This window comes from Lichenostomus cassidix, chromosome 4, assembly GCF_008360975.1.
Source record: "Lichenostomus cassidix isolate B80296 chromosome 4, HeHo_3.0, whole genome shotgun sequence".
Lineage (NCBI taxonomy): Eukaryota > Metazoa > Chordata > Aves > Passeriformes > Meliphagidae > Lichenostomus > Lichenostomus cassidix.
Genome location: NC_139484.1, coordinates 3,517,502 through 3,535,061, shown reverse-complemented (window position 1 = coordinate 3,535,061; position 17,560 = coordinate 3,517,502). Strand labels below are relative to the sequence as shown.

At 42.3% G+C, this 17,560-nt stretch overlaps 2 protein-coding genes across 3 annotated transcripts in view; one reads left to right on the top strand and one right to left on the bottom strand.

Annotated features, from left to right (window-relative positions):
- Window positions 1–574: 574 nt before the first annotated feature.
- Window positions 575–3,209, bottom strand: NDUFC1 (NADH:ubiquinone oxidoreductase subunit C1). Of its 2 annotated transcripts, XM_085057646.1 has the most exons (4): window positions 3,052–3,209; window positions 2,245–2,348; window positions 1,473–1,555; window positions 575–731 (listed from the first exon to the last, which is right to left on the bottom strand). In XM_085057646.1, coding segments are annotated over exons 1-4 (249 nt in total). In that variant the 5' UTR covers window positions 3,113–3,209; the 3' UTR covers window positions 575–730. The 2 variants fall into 2 exon arrangements, with proteins under 2 accessions (XP_084913772.1, XP_084913773.1); XM_085057647.1 differs by lacking the exon at window positions 575–731 and having other exon boundaries at window positions 1,472–1,555.
- Window positions 3,210–3,413: 204 nt separating this feature from the next.
- The window catches only part of NAA15 (N-alpha-acetyltransferase 15, NatA auxiliary subunit), a 36,269-nt gene continuing 22,122 nt past the window's right edge, over window positions 3,414–17,560 (top strand). Inside the window, exons 1-2 of the mRNA XM_085057644.1 lie at window positions 3,414–3,786; window positions 16,811–16,895. Of these exons, the coding sequence (XP_084913770.1) occupies window positions 3,733–3,786; window positions 16,811–16,895 (139 nt within the window). The 5' untranslated portion in view covers window positions 3,414–3,732. The remainder of the gene's footprint in view (window positions 3,787–16,810; window positions 16,896–17,560) is intronic.

Genomic DNA, 17,560 nt, shown 5'->3' with positions numbered 1-17,560 from the left:
ACAGTTGAGGCAGCTCCGGGTCAAAGCTGTGCAGCTGTCCTTGTCCTCGTCCTCCCTACATTGTTAGGAAGCTGCCCTGTTTCTCATCCTTTTTCTATATAGAGCTTCGTTGTCCCCTCAATGATTTATCTAATGGCATATTCTGCCGACTGCCGTGATGCCATTTTTCCAGCCTTTGTCCTTGACTGACCTTGATGCACAAAGAGAGGGCAGAAGTGTTTGGAAGGCAGTGCTCACACCCAAGACTGACATTGGCTGTGCAGTCTCACCACTGTGTGCACCTTTCAGGCATAGCCAATTCCCAAAATGCTCACAGGAAAATGCTCATTTTTAGTATTTGAACAGCTCCCATTCTTATATTTGCTTATTTTAGAAATTTAGCAGTGAAAATTATGGCAGAGCAAGAATACACTTCTGGAATATTTACTGAACTTCATCTGAACTGATGCCTAATTTTGTAAAACATGCCTTCCAGAATAGCAAAGAGAGTTTTGAAAACAAGACTGATAAACTGAAATGGAAATGCCACGTAACTTCAAGACCGGCAGAATGAAATATTAATGCCAAGAAAGTATTTTCAAGTTTCTTCTAGAGTTCAGAATTTATTTTACAATTATGCATACAACATGTATGAACACACAAGTAATTAAATAACTTTTTACTTCTTCTGTGCTCATTTATTTGTAGGACAACTGGTCATCACGTTACCTCTTTGTAAGCATATCATCAGCCTGAGAAAGAAGAGAAAAAATTCTTAGCAGTAAGAAAAATAGATGTGGTAACAGTGGTTAGAAACATCTCATAACATCCTGAATTTTTATCTGGAAAGGAATGTTAATGGGGAAAAATAACCACAGCACCACAAGTTTTTCTCTAGTACAAGGAATTTTCTCGTGTAGACTATTACCTGCTCTGAGGCCATAATCCCCAAAAATGTCTTAGCTGGCAGAAACACAGGGTTTTTTTTACAGTGAAAAAGGACAACAACCACATACAATTTGCTCTATAATGCACATCTACGGGCATTGACTTGACATCATTTTATGTGTAACATAAAAGTGAAAGAGAGAAAAACATACCCCACTGTATACGTGTTAAAAAGCAAGATCAAAAGATAACCTATTTTTAGTCACTTGTTTCTTTGCCAGTGAGCCATTTATAAGGTATTCAATTTGCAACCTTTATTTATTATGGACACTACAAGAGATGTGTCATTTTCCAAGAGTTTGCATGTCAGAGATAGAAAGCTGAGAGGGAATACACACACAAGTGAATATGTGAAAATACAGGTCAGCAACCTTATAGTTTTAAAGCTGGGAATAAGTTAAAAGAATAGCAAAAGCCAAGATGCAAAGTATTATGGAAAATAATAAGAGAAGAATATAAGTCAGTTCAGTATCTTGACTCCTAAGAGAAGTCAGAGATCTTCAGAATTAGTGTTAAGTCAAAAACATCTGCATATGCAAACTTACTATGAACATCCTGTACACTTATGTCCTCTCTCTTGTTTTCTTCTTTCATATTCCATTACATCTTCATTATGCTGCTTGACAAGCTATAAAATAGCAGTATATGACAAACAGCTATACAATTCACATCTGGATCCAGACAACAAAAAGAGTTCTACAGAATATAAAATTCCTGTTATCAGAATGCAAACTAGTAGGGAATCCATCCCACTCTGAAAACACTGTCACCATGGTGAGTGCTGCTTATCCTGCATGATGATCAGAGCTACTACACCCTGCTTGCTTTAACAACATCAAGTCTGTGAGTTCTCTGAAACACAGCATATCTTACATCTGCATTTTGCTCAGGAAAAAGGAGTCTTAATCTACTGAAATCAGCTAAAACCACCTTAAACAGCTGAAAAATACATTGGTAGTCTGATAAACACAACATTATCTGGGCACATCCCTAGGTTCTTTTGTTTGTTTTTTGTTAAGATCCATGGGGAAAACAATGTCAAAGCATTAATCCAATAGGCTTGAAGAATTAGTTCTGTTGTGGTTTTTTAAAGTTTGTAACACAGAGAAGCTTAACAAGTTGTTAATTTTTTAAAATAAGAGCACAACATAAAGCGTAGAAAACCTAAGTAATGAACATAATCATGCTTCAATCTTGGCACCTGCTATGACCACACATTACCCAATAAACCCAGTGGGTTGTAGTCACTGTGTTCATATCATTATTATGATTTCTTGGGAATAGTTAAGTTCAGCTAAACCAAATGAAAACGCTTACCAAAGCTCCCAAGGCAGCACTGGTGCCAAACGCCAAACCAACTCCCAGCCAGTTTGGTTGGGCATTATTCACTTTTTTCACAGCAGATGCAGAACGAGTAAAAGCTAAAAAGGCAGAAGATTACAAATGTATTAACGTTCCTCATGTTTAGACTACCGAGTACCTACTAATATTCAGGCAATCACGGAGAAAAACTAAACCACAACACAAACCCCAGATAAATGCAATGATGAAGTGGTCTCCATAACACTGTCATAGCCGATCCATTCTCAGGTCACACCGCAGCACGCACTCCCTAAACCGTGAGGGGGAACGGGCGGCTGCCAACAACTCAGAAGCAGTGCCTTTTGCCCCTTCCCCGGCCACAGTAACTATCCCCTCGCGCACCTTTGCTCTGTGAGGGTGCCTCTCGCTGTGCCCCGCCTAAAGCCCCCAGCCCCAGGCCTTGCCCACCAAGGCCTTGCCCACCCGGCATCCCCGCCTAACCAAGGGCGCTGCGGGCACAGCGGGCACAGCCTGCCCGGCGAGGGCCGGCACTGCCATCGCGGCGAGACACGGCGAGCCCTCCCCCGGGCTGGCAGCAACGCCAGCTTAAAACCGAAAAATGAAAGCTAAAAAAACTAATGGGCTTTAATCAAAAACAGTGAAAGGAGAGAAGCTGCCACGGCGGCTTGCTCTAACCCCAGACGCGGACCGGCTCGCGGTGATGCCGCTGCCGCCGCCTGCACAGGCCCTGGGTCAGCGGGCCGGGCCGAGGCAGAGCCCACTCGCCTGCCCCGAACGGGCCCTCGCCCCGCCGCCGCTCACCGAGCCCAGCCCCGGTTGCCGCCAGCCCCCAAGGCCTCGCCGCCCTCAGCGCCGCCGCCATCTTGTCGGCCGGGCCCGGCTCCGCCTGCGGGGAGGGACCGCCCCGCCCCGCCCCGCCCGTGCCCCATGCCCCGTGCCCCGTGCCCCGTGCCCCATGCGGGCGAGCTCCGCCGCGCGAGGCCCGGCGGGCCCTGCGCAACCCCACGGTCCCCGCGCCCTTCCCGGCCTTTGCCGGTACCGAGCGGTGGCAGCGCCCCGCCGGAGCCGCCCCGGGCCAGCCTCGGCCCCGCGGCCGGGCGCGCACACCTGGCGGGGCGGGGCCGGCGAGGGGCCGCGGCGCATGCGCGGGCGCGCCGTGACCCGGCTGGGGAAGCTTCGCGGTGCCATTTTGGCGGCGGCTCCGCGGCCGCTCGGGACCACGTGAGCGCGCCCGGGGCTGGCGCGGGGAGCCCGGCGCGCGCGGCGGCCGGAGGGGCCGGGAAGGGCCGGGAGCGGCCGGGAAGGGCCGGACCCGCGGCGGCGCGGGGGGCCGGGGCCGGCGGGCGGCGGGAGCGACCGTACTCCAGCGGGGAGGCTCCCGGCGACGGCCGAGCGGCGGGGACGGGACGTAGCCCACCCGCCTACTCTCCTCCTCGGAGCCCCTCGGCGGCGCCGGAGCCGGCGACAGGAGCGGCGGGGAGGATGCCGTCCGTGAGCCTGCCGCCCAAGGAGAACGCGCTCTTCAAGCGCATCCTGGTGAGTGGTGGGGCGGGAGGCCTGGGCTCGGCCGCGGGACCGCGCTGAGGAGGCCCCGGTCGTACCCCGGGCCGGCGGGGAGCGGAGCCTCGGCGCTCCTCGGTGCGGGGGCACGCCGGGCCCAGCGCCGCCTGTCACCCGCGCCCCGTCCCGCCCGGCCGGGCAGCGCTCGGCGCCGCCGCCTCTTCCCGCTCAGCCAGCGGGGTCTCGGCGCTGCCCGCCGGGAGGCACCCCGGGCTCCGGGAAACACCCTCGGCCGCTTCATTCATCGCTCGCCGTTGCAGCCGCCGCCCTGCCCAACCACCCGCCCTGGCTTCACTTTTTTTTTTTTTTCTCTCCCTTTGATTCGTCTCTAACTCAGATTTTTGCTGTGGACGGTAACCGTGTCTGTTGGTCTGGGGGAAGATGGCTTTCAAAGGAGGAAGTGGAGAAGGATGAAGGTTTTAAAATCTCCTCGAAGTCTTAACTTGCAGACAACTCCTGTGGAAGTTTGTCAATCGATTTTTCTGGGTGGCACCTGGCATATGGATGAGAAAACATTCAGTGGAATTTAGGCAATGAGCCTGGTTTTTGGAATGAGGTTAAGATGGTCTACACTCCAAATACCACCAAAGTGTGCTCAATACAGCTGCATCTTAAGGAACTTGTTTCAGCTTTGATGCAGTGTTGTAGGAATGTTGTGTTTCTAAGGACTTGGGTTGAATTGGAAATGTCTGAAGTTTGTTAGTGAGCAACTTAAGTGCATTTATTTAGAAGATTCTGTATCTAGATCAAGCACGCTATTGTTTTCGCTCAGAAGAAGTCAGTTTTGTCTAAAAATCTCATGTTGTCGTTCAAAGAGACTTACGCTACTCTTTTGAGTCCTTCCAGAGATCAGAAGGAACATGAGTACTGTTGTCTTGTTGGAATAACAGCACTCTTAAGGTTCTGTAAACTTCTACGTAAGTGGGAGGGATGTATACAGTCTTCTGTCACTTCTTTTTCCAAAATGTTTTGTGAAAATGAAGCATGTAGAACGAGAAAGCCCTTTGAACAGGCATGTGATCGTGAGACATGCAGTTTCAGTTAGGGTTAAAATGTAGATATGATGAACTATAAATCTAATTTCTGCTTTGAAAGATTCAGTTGTGCTTGGGAGTTGGTGTGACCTTGTACTGAGTATATAGTTTTTGATGGGTTATGGGCTAGGAAGAAGCTAGCTGAGCTGCTCAGTGACCCATCCTCCTTTGCACTGAGGATAGTTGGTGTGGTTACAGGGCAGACTGAATCAAGCAGCTTCTCTGTGTTTAAATCTGAGCAGGTTTGGTTGGCTTCTCCCTTTTCTCCCAGTTTTTTTTTCCCCTTTGGATGTGTCTGAGTATTTGTGTGGAGGGCAGGAACAAACAAGGAATAAGAGTGTCTGGGAAAAGTGCTGGCTCAGCACCCGTGAGCTCGTAATTTGGTTCAGATTAGAAAAGAAGAGGTGTGCCCCAGAGCAAGCAGATTTCTGGATGCTTTTTTTTAGAAAAACTGAAAATCTTTAATAAAAATCGAGGACTTTGAGGTATTGGATAGGCTAAAAGTTGTTCTGTCATAGTGATCTTTTCCTGTGTCTCACAGGAACGAGCCTGTGGTGTGTAGTCTAGTATTGAAGATTGCCCTATGATGAGATACCTTTATAATATGTGGTGACTAGTTAAGGCTGGAAGCTGGTTTTCATCACACTGAAAATTTGGCTAATGAATTATTTGTCTGCCTTGTTACAGATAACGACCCTGCTTTGTGAGGTTTTGGTTATGTGTTTGACTTGAATTAGTAAGGCATCTTTTAGGAAATCCTATTTATCAGTGTGGGGCCTAAGAAAAATTGCTTCCCTATTCCTGTGCCTTCATTCCACCTCTGTCTTCCTGCAGCCTCTCCTCACTCTACACTGTGGTCTTTTCTGGAGACTGTAGCACTTCATCCTCTGCTCCCTCTTCTAGTGTCCCGTGGGAGGCTGAGCAGCAGGAGGAGCTCGGTTCTGCCTGGGCAGCTCTGAGCCCCTGGCTAGGAATGAGATGGTCCTGGGTCAGCCCATGCTGCCTCCTGGCCCAGCCAGGCCATGTGTCCTGTTCTGCATGCCTGGATGAGATTTTTTTTTTCAACAGATGCCTTGGGAACTGGCCCAAATGGTATTGAAAGGATGCAATACCCTTTAGATACATAATTACTGGTACACAGGCTGTTAACAGAAATGTAAACCCATTCCCGTTCTGATTTTCATGGAGGTAATAAACACAGGAGCTAAGTAGGTAACAGCCTTGTATTTTTGCAAGTGAAGCATAAAATTGAAAAAAAACCCTCCAGTCTGATTTTTCTGTCATGTGTTTTCAATTCCTGGCGCTTCTTTTCTTAGCTGTTTTTCAGATGTATACCTGTAACACAAATGTTACCAACCTTCCCAGCTTTCCATAGCAAAAGTCAATAATTAGCTCTCAAAGTTAGGTTTTTTTTGTTTGTTTAGTAGTAAACATCCTGCACAATCAGTGCATTTCCCATGTGTATGGGTGTGCTCACAAGCCAGCATTTCCACTTACCTGAAAAATTCTGAGTTCAGAAACGTGCACTTTGCCTTTGCATGTTCTAACACACTGTGATTAGACTCACCACTTCCAGTTACTTTACAGGTATGTGGAGGTTCTGATAGAAACATTTTTCCATTTGAAAGGCATTTTACAATTCAGAGTTCCTGTAGTACAGTGGGAAAGAGATCTGCATGATTAGCTTGAATGAAAAACACCCACAGGATTAGCAATCACTGTTCTCCTTAAACTTGCACTTCCATTTAAAGAAAGTGTCTAGCTCGTATAGTTTTTACAATTTTAGCTATTTGTTGTTAGGTCTACAAATAGATGGTATAGGTCTGGTTCTTCTGCTCAGAGATTCTGAGGTATTTAGAGCAAAAGTAGTTCTCAACATTTGACCGTTGAAAGTAATTGAGTTTTTGTGATTCTTTTGAATACACATAATTTAAAGTCCAAAAATTACCGGAGAAGAATTCAAGTGGAGACAGGGGAAAGGACAGAATAGTAAACACAGCACAGTAATGGGGAAGTTGGCATTTTGGTACACAAAAGGCTGGATGCACTATGAAGTAATGGAAAAAGTAGTTTATTCCATTCCACCCCCCAATCAACTACAGAACTAGTTGTTGTAGGAAGTAAGATTGATTGATTTTTAATTAAATGTAACTGAGAGCATTTGTGGCATTTTGCCAAATTATTCATCTTCTCTATTTGGTCAGGTACAGTTCATCAGTGATGTTCAGTTTTATTTCACAAATCCCAAAGATAATACTCAATTAACTTTTCTTTGGATGCAGAAGTTAAATATATTGAAAATGTATTGAAGAAAAATGAAATGCAAAGCTGTTAGATGTGCCATATATTTTGTGGAAGAGTTTTTCAGTCCCTTGAAACATCAGAGGGTGAAGTTTTTGGAGTCATGATGTTCTGGCAGACTAAGGTGGTACAAATGTTTCTCACCATGGGTAGTGAGCTTAGCCTTTTAATGAGTAAAGAGAGAAAAAGTCCAAATATTTAAGAAGTGAAACATCGTTGCATTTTATGTTGGAAACAAGCAATGCAGGTGTGTAATTAAGTGTGTTCAGGCCTTGTTTAAACATTTTCAGTGACTCACGACTCTATTATATGCTGTAAAAGTAATGTACTGAGGAAGAAGGTGCCTTGCTGGTCTGAGCTGGTGTATATTGCATTGTGTAGAGATCAGAGTTTCCCTGTTTCCTGGGGATTATCCATGGCCCTTATGACATATGGAGGCCATTCATTGTTCATCTGTATCTGTTTCCTTAGGTGCTGTGCAGGCTTGACTGGGTGTGGCCTGAACCCATGTGCTCCAAGAGGCATTCCACTAACCAGTGTCTGCTGTAGGACAGGGACATTTGAATTTCACCTTCACGTGGTCATTTTTACCTTAACATTGCAGTGCTTGAGGGCATTGTCTTTGAGCTGGTGGTCTTCATTTTCATGCTGGCTTCGACAAATGTTTTACTAGGTGATAGAGAAACTTCCTAATGATAAAAAGACTGTTGAACAGCCTCTCTTCAATGCCTCTTCTGTAAATATGCCAAATCCCTCCTGCTGGGAAGTAACATCTTCCTGTTTCTTCATTCCAGAATCTGCTCCCTGTCCCTCCACTTTCAAACTAGACAGACCAGTGCTTCTCCTTAACTAATACTTTCATCAGCATTAATCCTTTAAAAAGAATATTCTGTCCATGGAAGTTCAGGTGCTGACTTTAAGACTGCTGAAGTGACAAAGTTGGAAATCTCCTCTTAAGTCATCTTGATTCAAGATTAAAAACTTGATTTCCAGAATTTCACTTTTATCAGAAACTAAATAAATGATCACAGTTTGTTTGTAATCATTGTTGCATTAGCATAATTGTACAGTAGTCAAGCATGCACACCCCTGGAATTTTACCATTTACTGTTTCTCAGTTGAAATATGGAATTGCTAATAAGGCTCTTCCAATAGCTTGTCTGTTGAGATGTCAATCACTTGGCATTTTTTTGCCAAGAGGAATACCCTGCTTGGTCAGTAAGAGTAGGAAGAAGAGTGATATCTTGTCAGAAGCATTGGACTGGAATTACAGGATAGACCTGCTGCTTTAAGCAGAATCACTGATCTTGTTTTTCAGAACTATTTCTCAAACCTGCTAAAGAATTTAATTATTGTTTGAGACTTTAGGATGCCATTAGGGATTCACTTGAGTAATACTGCTGTTACTAAAGCCTGTTCAGCAAATTAGGCCATTTTTTGTCACTGTGGCTGTCAGAAACATGTTTCACTGCTCTACGTTACTGAGGAGCAGCATAATTTTACCTGTTTTGCTGGTGAAAATAACAGTCATTAACAGAAACATCCTCACAGTTGTAAGATTATAGCCAGTCTTACATTGTTATGGCTATAGATACTCTTCAACTGTTCCCAAAATGGTTTTAACTGGGGCAAGGGAGTTAATTCCATTTGTATGTTACTACCTTTATTTTGGCTAGAGTTTAATGAAGCCATGTTTAGTTCTGGTTTTGAAAGGTTTTCTTAATGAGATTTTGTTGATTGCACTTTTTTTGGATGTCTCAGGTTTGAATCTCTTGTCTGCAGCAGCACTGTGTCAATACAACAGGAGTGGGCATAAGGAATTATGCATTTTCTGATTTTGCTGATAGGGAATTTAGAGAAAATGAGCAATTGTTGCCACCCCTAAAACTGAGGTCGGTGAGACTTGTTACAGGGAGTTCTGTTTGCTTATATGATGCCACAGAATCAAGTTAGGAACCTTCTTGTAATGCTGAAGAACAGCCTTTCTTATCTTAATTAGCCCCATTTAACTATTTCGCAATGCTTAGTGCTACCAGACCTCATCTTGCATACCTCAGTGCCAAGGGTGAGGAGTACTCTGGATGTAATACAGGGGTAGAAAATGTCAGTAGCCTCACCATGTATCTTGGATTATTTTGTGCAATATTCAGACACTTCAACTGAGCTCTAAGTCTAGAACAACTGAGGCTCCTTTACTCATTTTTATGCCAAATCTTGGAATCTCAATTGATAACACTTAGTTGTTTCAGATAATCATCTGAAACCAAACATATCCTGTGCATACTGGATCTCTTGTGAGGTGTACAGTCAGTTTCTTGACAAGTTCAGGGGTGAAGCCTGAATGTAGGGGTTCCAGGGTCATGGACGGAAGTCAGTGTCTTTTAGTTGACAGGGCCCAATTCATGGTAATTCTCCCCAAGAAGAAGAGATTAAAGTAAGTACTGGCCAACAGAACTGATGCTGGGTAATGGGTTTTTTTCAGCAAGTCTGTCTTCAGCAATCTGGAATTTCTAGTCTACTAGAGGAGCTGTAGTTAGCTATTTGTCAGCCTCTGTTTCTAACTGAATTTTGTTAAATACAGGAATGAGACTGATTCAAGCACAGACATAGCATAGTTTTTTTTCTGCCTTAGTATTAAATGAAAAGGTACACATATTTCTTACCATTTTCCTAATTTGAATTTGAACTTGTTCTGTTCCTTTGGTTGTATTCTACCAAGCACTGCTAGTAACTTACCGTGACTTGCAGTGACTTACAAAAAGTAAGGCATACTGTGCAGAGAAGGATTTCTTAATCACTTGAACCAGGCAATTGCTGAAGCTTTTTGTTACACAGAACAGTTCAATTAGTTAATGCTGCGGAGCAGTGAAAGAGGATAGTTGGTTTCAGTTTGACAGCTGAAAATTATGCTGGTTCGCTCCAGAGTTTTTCAGTGTTAACATATCTGTAAGGTTTGTGTGGTTTCTTCAGTCCTTTGGTTTATACATCTTGTGTTTGTCATGAAATTTAATCGGTGTGGTGGAATATGTTTTGTCTGGAGCTGCTGAGCTGTTTGATATGGTTAGTGCTCAAAAGACCCACTAATTCATGGTGAGTAGTAGCTCCTAATGCTTCCAGCTTTCAGAATCTTCTTTACTACATTTAGCTTGAATTAGTACACCTTAGTGACTTGACCTGATCTCATCTAGCAGTACAGAGAGGAAGTGTGCTGGAAAACAGCCTTGAGCTGCACAGTACCTGTACTTACTGTCTTGGAAGTGTCACATCTGAGCTGTGCCGGCAGAAATAGTTGGGATCAGAGGTAGGCAGATGTGCATATCCTGCGGTGTAAGTGCACACCTCAGCTAATGCAGAGGTCAAGAATGCCAATGCTTCCTGCTGCCAGAGGTCTCACAGCGTCTTAGTTGATAATGTTGCCATGGGATGCCTCAAGTGTACATCCCTGACTGCTGCTGGGAGAAAATGTGGGGTCCCCTAAGAGCACACTGCTCTAGTTGAAAAGATTTGTTGTGGAGTCATAGACTAATTTGGGTTGGAAGAGACCTTTAAAGGTCATCTAGTCCAACTCCTTGTCTACCATGGAACTGCTCAAGCCTCAAAACCTTAGGGGAGGATGGCAGGGTGTCAAATTTGTGAATTGTTCTGGCTGAGAAGCCCCTTCTCCATTGTACTTCCTCCTAGGAACTTGCAGATGCAAGTAAAACATTGATCTGTGGCCATGTGTAGATCAGCTGTCCAGGTAACTCTTGTATATGGTGGGGAATAGTGTGCAATATATTGCCTTTGACACTGGCTATGTCAGCTGCTGAGGAAGAGGGGCTGAGTACAGTGAACTAGCAATGAGAAGTTCAGTTTGCAGCTCTACTATCTTTTGGGGCGTAATCTCAATTTTGGCACTCATTTGGTGAAAAAAATCATATTCTTCAGCTAGTCTGTCACAGCACTGACTAAATTAGAGTGCTTGCTTTTACAGCATTACAGTGGGTGAGAAATTATTTCCTGTGGGGGTTTTGGTGGGGCTTTTTGTTTTTTGGTTTGGGTTGGTTGGTTTTTAAGTATTAGAGCATTAGGTAACTTGCATTCATTTTACTTCAGTTAATTTGCAGATCTGGTGTGTTAGGTTGGAGTTAAAAGTGTGACCTGGGAAAACGCAGACTATTCAAAGAGAAAACAGTTAAAAGTTCTTCATACTGTATTTTGTAAAATTCTGTCTCTTTAATAGAAATTGCACACTATTGTTTGGTTCCTGTTCAATTGCAACGGGCATAACAATTGGCAGTGTGATCCCATCCCCCCCACCTGGCTCTGCTATATTCTTTTTATTCTCACACTGCTCTTTCTTATAACCAGCTGTGCTGATTCAAGTAAGAATAAAAAGAAAGCAGTCAATAATGCCCCAGTGCTTCCACTTGTGAGCCTGGGAAGTAGATGATAACTTCTTTGCTTTGATAATTACTCTAGAGGAAAAACCTCTAGTCTTGCATGCTTCCAGGTAAGAAGACAAAAGACAGTTTCTCCTTTAAGTTGGACTCCTGTGACTGTCTTCATCTTGCTCATGAAACACTTTTGGGTCTGCTTCTCACCTGTTCAATCAGCTGCAAAATCCAGGCAGGATAGACTCCTATGAGACTTTGTTTTGTTTTACTGCTGCAAGTTAGTTTTAAAACACTCTTGGATCAGCTAGGTTGTACCTATGTATTTTGTCAAGTGTCCCTGCTTGAAATGGGAGTTTTCTACTTTGTGTTGTGATCAAGATGACTCTTTGTGTAGGTTGAGTAGTACTTGGTGGCAGTGTAGATTCACTGGGAAGCTTCTAGTCAGGCTCATGGTAACTCCTGGTGTTATGCTGAGCTAGAGCTGTTGAGCTGATGTTAACTATTGATGTTACTGAACATATAAGACACTTCATTCTGCAGTGTAGTTATTACAAAATGTGTTAAAATAGCACATTTAAGACTGGATGGCTATTAAATTATTTACCTTAGTTATTAAATGCTTGCAGGACATGAAGACTGCTTTGTGATAAAGAGGTTTTGCGCTCCTGGTTGTGAATATGTGCAAAATATTTCTTATGTAATGGTAGAGTCCAGTCTGCTGTGTGATGTGTCAGCATCAACATTTGATGCTGAGGGATATACCTGCATGTCAAAATGTTGCACTTGACTATTATCCTTTAGTTTTAGTTTAGGAAACACATGTACTTGACCATAAAACTGTCTAGTTTGAGAGGGAAGAATTACTTGAGAGGTAAAATATGGTGCCTGCTTATAGGTAGCAAACAATTAGAGAGCCTACTTGTGTACATTTCAAAAATGTAAAATCTCTAAAATGCACTTGTGACAATGTATTTGGTTTTACAGTATATGAAGAAAACAGTGCTGAATTTAGTTTGGATAAGAGTCATCTCTGCTATTCTAAGGAGCTCTCAGTGCTACTGTAATCAGTAGCCTTTGTATAATAACCTTGTGGTTACCTTGTTCAGGAATCCACCTCAGTGTTCACTACCTGTAAGTTTGGCAGCAAGGTTTAGAGAGTAGATAGGGGAAGATTTAAAAACTGGAAAGCTGGGGCGAGGGGGGAACAAACTCCATGTAGCCATGGGCTGTCTAGATGTAGGTAAGCTGTAAATTGTGAGAGTCTTTTCACCTTTCTTCATGGCAGCAACCAAGGAAGGAATGTGGAGGAATTAATTAATATTTGACGCAGTGAACCGTGTGCATGTGTAAGGCATCTGCTGGCCAGAGACTGAGTCTGTACAAATGCCTGAATACAATTTAGAGAATGCCAGAACACAAGCGCTCCTTCCTCCTCAGACTTGGGATTCTGGAGAATATGGGCTATCTGTGTTTCTTCAAATTTCACTATCAGTCTGTCTAGTGATTGCCATGTATTCAAATCCATTGAATAAATATTTGGTGGTGGGGCAAATGCAAATTCTCACCTCCCTCATATGGTCTTGCATGATTTTGAAGGAGTCATACTTTGCCTGCCTCATCTTGATAATTCTTTGTAGAATTGTATTAAAGCAGATGTTATTTCCTTGCTACAAATATGGAAAATTAGTTAAAGGGTTTAAAAAGAATCTTGGTGTGTTTGGAATAGGTTGTAATTCTGGCCACAGCATGTATAGAAAAGCTTGTTAGATATCTTAAAAGATCTGGTAACTTACTAAATGAAAAACTTCGAAGGGCAGGAAATGTGTAATAGATTCAGTACTGATGTAGAGTCAGATTCTGTTCTTCTGAAGCATTAGCCTTAACCTGACTCTTTTAAAATTTAGCTTTTATGTTTTCTCATTTCATGATGTCACAAGTTGTAGCTGTAGCACTTGTCTGTCAAGCATCACAAGCAGGCTCTCACTGCTGGCTTTGAAGTTTATATGTGCAGGAATTTAGTGGAGGCAACTGCTCTTTTTAGCCATCTCTGGAACAGAGAATATGTTACTTCTGCAGAACAGCTGTCCCAAAGTAAGAGATGGAGCTCTGGGAATGACTGCTACTAGCTATTCATCTGGGAGGAAACAAGCTTACCCAGATGAACAAAATTTTTTAGTTTAAATTGCTGGATCTTTTTCCATCTCTTACTTAGACACTACTTACTTGCTTAAGGATCTTCTTTCACAGGCTGTGTATATAATTTCAGTCTCCTTTTCGTTAAAAGATTTTTGTTTCACTTGTCTGCTCCTTGAAACTACAGGTTCCACCAGGGTTTGTACTAGCCATGGTTGCATATGCTTCATTCCTGGCTTCCTTTTCTCTCATTCACACCTTTATTTAAGCTTGTTAACCCATAAGCTCTTTGGAGAATAAGTTAAGTATGTGCACATCTTCAGGCAGTGGAATCTCAGTGGTGCTGTTGGGCCCACTATGAGGAAATAGGCTCTTTGCTGAAGAACAACAAAATGGGACCTTGATTTAATTCCCTTCCTTCCACTGCCAAAATATACAATGTGTACATAGAATACATACACAGAATAAGGAAACTCAAAGTAACACCATTTGAAATATTTTCTTTAACAGAATGAAATATTGAAGTGTTAACTTGCAAACTTGGAGAAATTGTATACAGGAAATCCAACTTGTCTTGGTATAGAAATAACCTGAAAAAGGAGACCTGTGGTACTTCACTGGGGAATATACACAGCTATGGCTATATACACACCTGTACTCTGGAGATAAAAGTATATCCAGATTGGTTCCTGATAATTTGTTGGTCCTATCCAAGTGTTTTCTGTGTTATGAGAACTTTTCTGTAGATATAAGTGGGTATAAACTTGTAAATCTTTCTTCTGTGAAGCCTAAATGAAGAATTTGTTACAATTCTCAGTGAGTTTGCTCTGTCCCAAGCTACTTTGCGTTGTAAGATCTGTATCACCCTAGAAAATTCTATATGCAAATATTTCCTGCCTCTAGCATGTATCCCATCTTGGGTCACTGTGCTTAAACTTCAAGGTGAGAGCCTGGTTGTTAGAGTACATTAAATGGAACCATTTAGAGATAAGATTTAATGTTCATAGCCAGCGTCTGAGCAGCCATACTCAAAGCCAGGCTGCAAAACCCCAAAGTGCCCTTTCTGCTTGTGACAGTGCCTTATTTACACTGCAGACAACATTCTTCAGTTCCTGTGGCTGTACCACTTCTGTGACAGGTTCTGTTGCTTTCACAACTACCTGGGTGGGGGCAAATGGCAGCTCTACTTTTCAGGGAGGAGGCCTGGCTGGTAATTTTTATGACTGATGGTTTCAATTAAAAAAAAAAAAGAAGTCTAGATCCTGTAGTGTTGTCATGTATCTGTCAGCTCTGACTAGTGGCTGATTATAGTGACTCAGCCAGCTACCTGGAAGGTGTCAGTAGTACCCAGTCAAGTTTAATAGAAAAAAAAACCAGCTGCCTGTACAGGTTTCCTCTTACCTAACCCTTAAAGTTTTCTTTTGCTACGTGCTGCAGTGCTCACTTTTCCTGTCCTTGATGACAGAGGGCATTGTCTTTTGGAAGTGTTCAAAGTCAGGATTGGATGGGGCTTTGAAAAACATCATGTAGTGAAAGGTGTCTCTTCCCGTAGGGGTGGGGTGGGTGGAACTAGATGGCCTTTGAAGGTCTATTCCAGTCCAAACTATTCTAATTCCTTGGTTGATCTGTTCCTCTTTGAGCACATCTTACTTGCTCTCTCTGAACATCTTCCTTCTCCCTCCTTTTCCATGAGAGCAGTTCCCTTTCCCCTGAGGGTGGTGACAGTGTAGGGGCAGCAAGATCCATGATTTGTGATGCATCTTGGTCTTCAATCATATTGTTTCAGCTGTATGACTTTAGTACTGGAAAATAATACATGCACTTAGTGTTTTACCATTTTTTTACGTCTTTGAAGTTTATTGTTGGTGTTTCCAAGAGAAAACTGGACACCAAACAGCACCTTTCATTAGGAAGAGCAGCATAAAACACAGACAGAAGTGGTAAATACAGCATTTTCTTCTTTAAGCATTTCCCCTAACATTCATGTAACTTTTAAAAGTTTTTTTTTTAGAACCTTCTGCTTGAAGGGAAGACCTGTTGGGTCTTCCTCTCCTAGATACTTTTGATGAGAGTGTTTAGAGGACACATGGTGTCCATATGTGCTTATGAATGCTCTTGGGTAGTTACTTTGGAGCAGCATGAGAAATGAAATCCTGAGCAACAACTTATTTAGAAGGACTTGAAAGCTGTCAGCTGTACCCAGCCATTCTGCCACCAGAATAGATCAAGCAGAGTCAGTGAGGTCTTGTTGTGAATGACTTTGTAATTAATAACAGGATTAATAGGGTTTGGGTTGGTGCTTAATCAGTGGTGGTCTCCTTTATTCCTGTGCTCATAAATGTTTATCTCATTACAATAAAATGAAATGTCAGAGGTTCATAGCATTTGCTGAAGTGACCTAAAATGTGTTAATTGGTGTTTAAATGTTATTTATTTTGGCTAATATTTAAAGATGAGCACAAGAAGTGGATTTACATAAATAAAATACTAAAACTGGTTTTTAAAGTTCATGCTGTGTGCTGTTGTGCATTGCAGTCACCTTGCATAATAAATGAGACTCAGACAAAAGAGTTGGACTAATAAAACTGTAGAGGAATGTTTAAATTTCTGCTATGGCAAGATAATGCTACCATATACTAGTTTTGAAAGTTTGAATGTATGGGATATATGTGGTAATCAAACGGTTCATAAGAGGTTGCTTTCAGAGGTAGTTTAAGCCAAGTTCCAATGATTTAAATGTCTTTCCAGCTTGTATGGTTGTTGGAGGTTGTCTTGTGGGGTTATTATATAGGATAATTGACCAAACTGGGTTCAGTGCTTACCAATGTTATGACATAAGGTTTGCTTTTATGTTAAGGGAGAGTTGAATCTCTTTAGGCACTTAAGCTTCCTGTGGTGTTTTACCTGAGAATCTGCTGTACAGTATGTCTTCAGTTACACATTTAAATCCGTGGTATTGCTAACATCTACTCTTTTTTTTTTTTTTTCTGGCAAGGGAAAGAATTTTTAAAACATAGGAAGCTCAATAAACACGGTTCATTAAAATATCAGTGTATTTTCTAGAGTCTCTAGCTGCACTGATGCTTAATTTCAGGGCTGCATAAATATTTTCACTCTATATTTTTTGAATAAACTTACTTTGTTCTTTTTCAACAGAGGTGTTATGAACATAAGCAGTATAGAAATGGGCTGAAGTTCTGTAAACAGATCCTTTCCAACCCCAAGTTTGCAGAACATGGAGGTAAGTTTTCAAATGTTCTCTCTTTTTCCCTGTACTTTACAGTAGAGTAATTATTTTAATGTTTTGTAGCACTTCACTGCTAACCTTTTGCCAATAAAGCAGTAAGAGCATCCAGAAATCTGATTATTAAGCACTTACTGTAGGTAAGATTTGTCATTTTAAAGACTGATCTTACTGGTCGTCATACCTTCCCATTCTTTACCCTGCAAGTCTAAAATTCATGGTGCAAGTTTCCTAATACAAGTATGCATTAATTAAATCACTTTTCCTGGGAAATTGATATTCACTCCCATGAAAGCAAAAAACAAAAGGAGAGGCTGAAATCTGTTCAGTACTCTGTCAGCTCTGTGGCCTGCTACTTTTCTGAAGGAATAATCTTATTCTAAGAGGAGAAAAAGGTATTTGTTCTTTTGCTGTATTTTCAGTCAGCTCTTAATACTGAGCTGAAAGTCTTACCACTGTTCAGAAATGCTTTGTGTTTTTTTTGCAACTAGTTTGGTAAGGCTGAATGTGTAGAAGTATCAGAGTTGTGAATAAATGCTTGAATAGTTAAAAATCTCCAAATGCTAATAGAGCAGAGAGTTTTTACTGCCCTTAAATATAAAACATTACTTACATTTTGGTGGAAGTAATAGAAAAAGTTTATTGCTGTGTATGATATACTG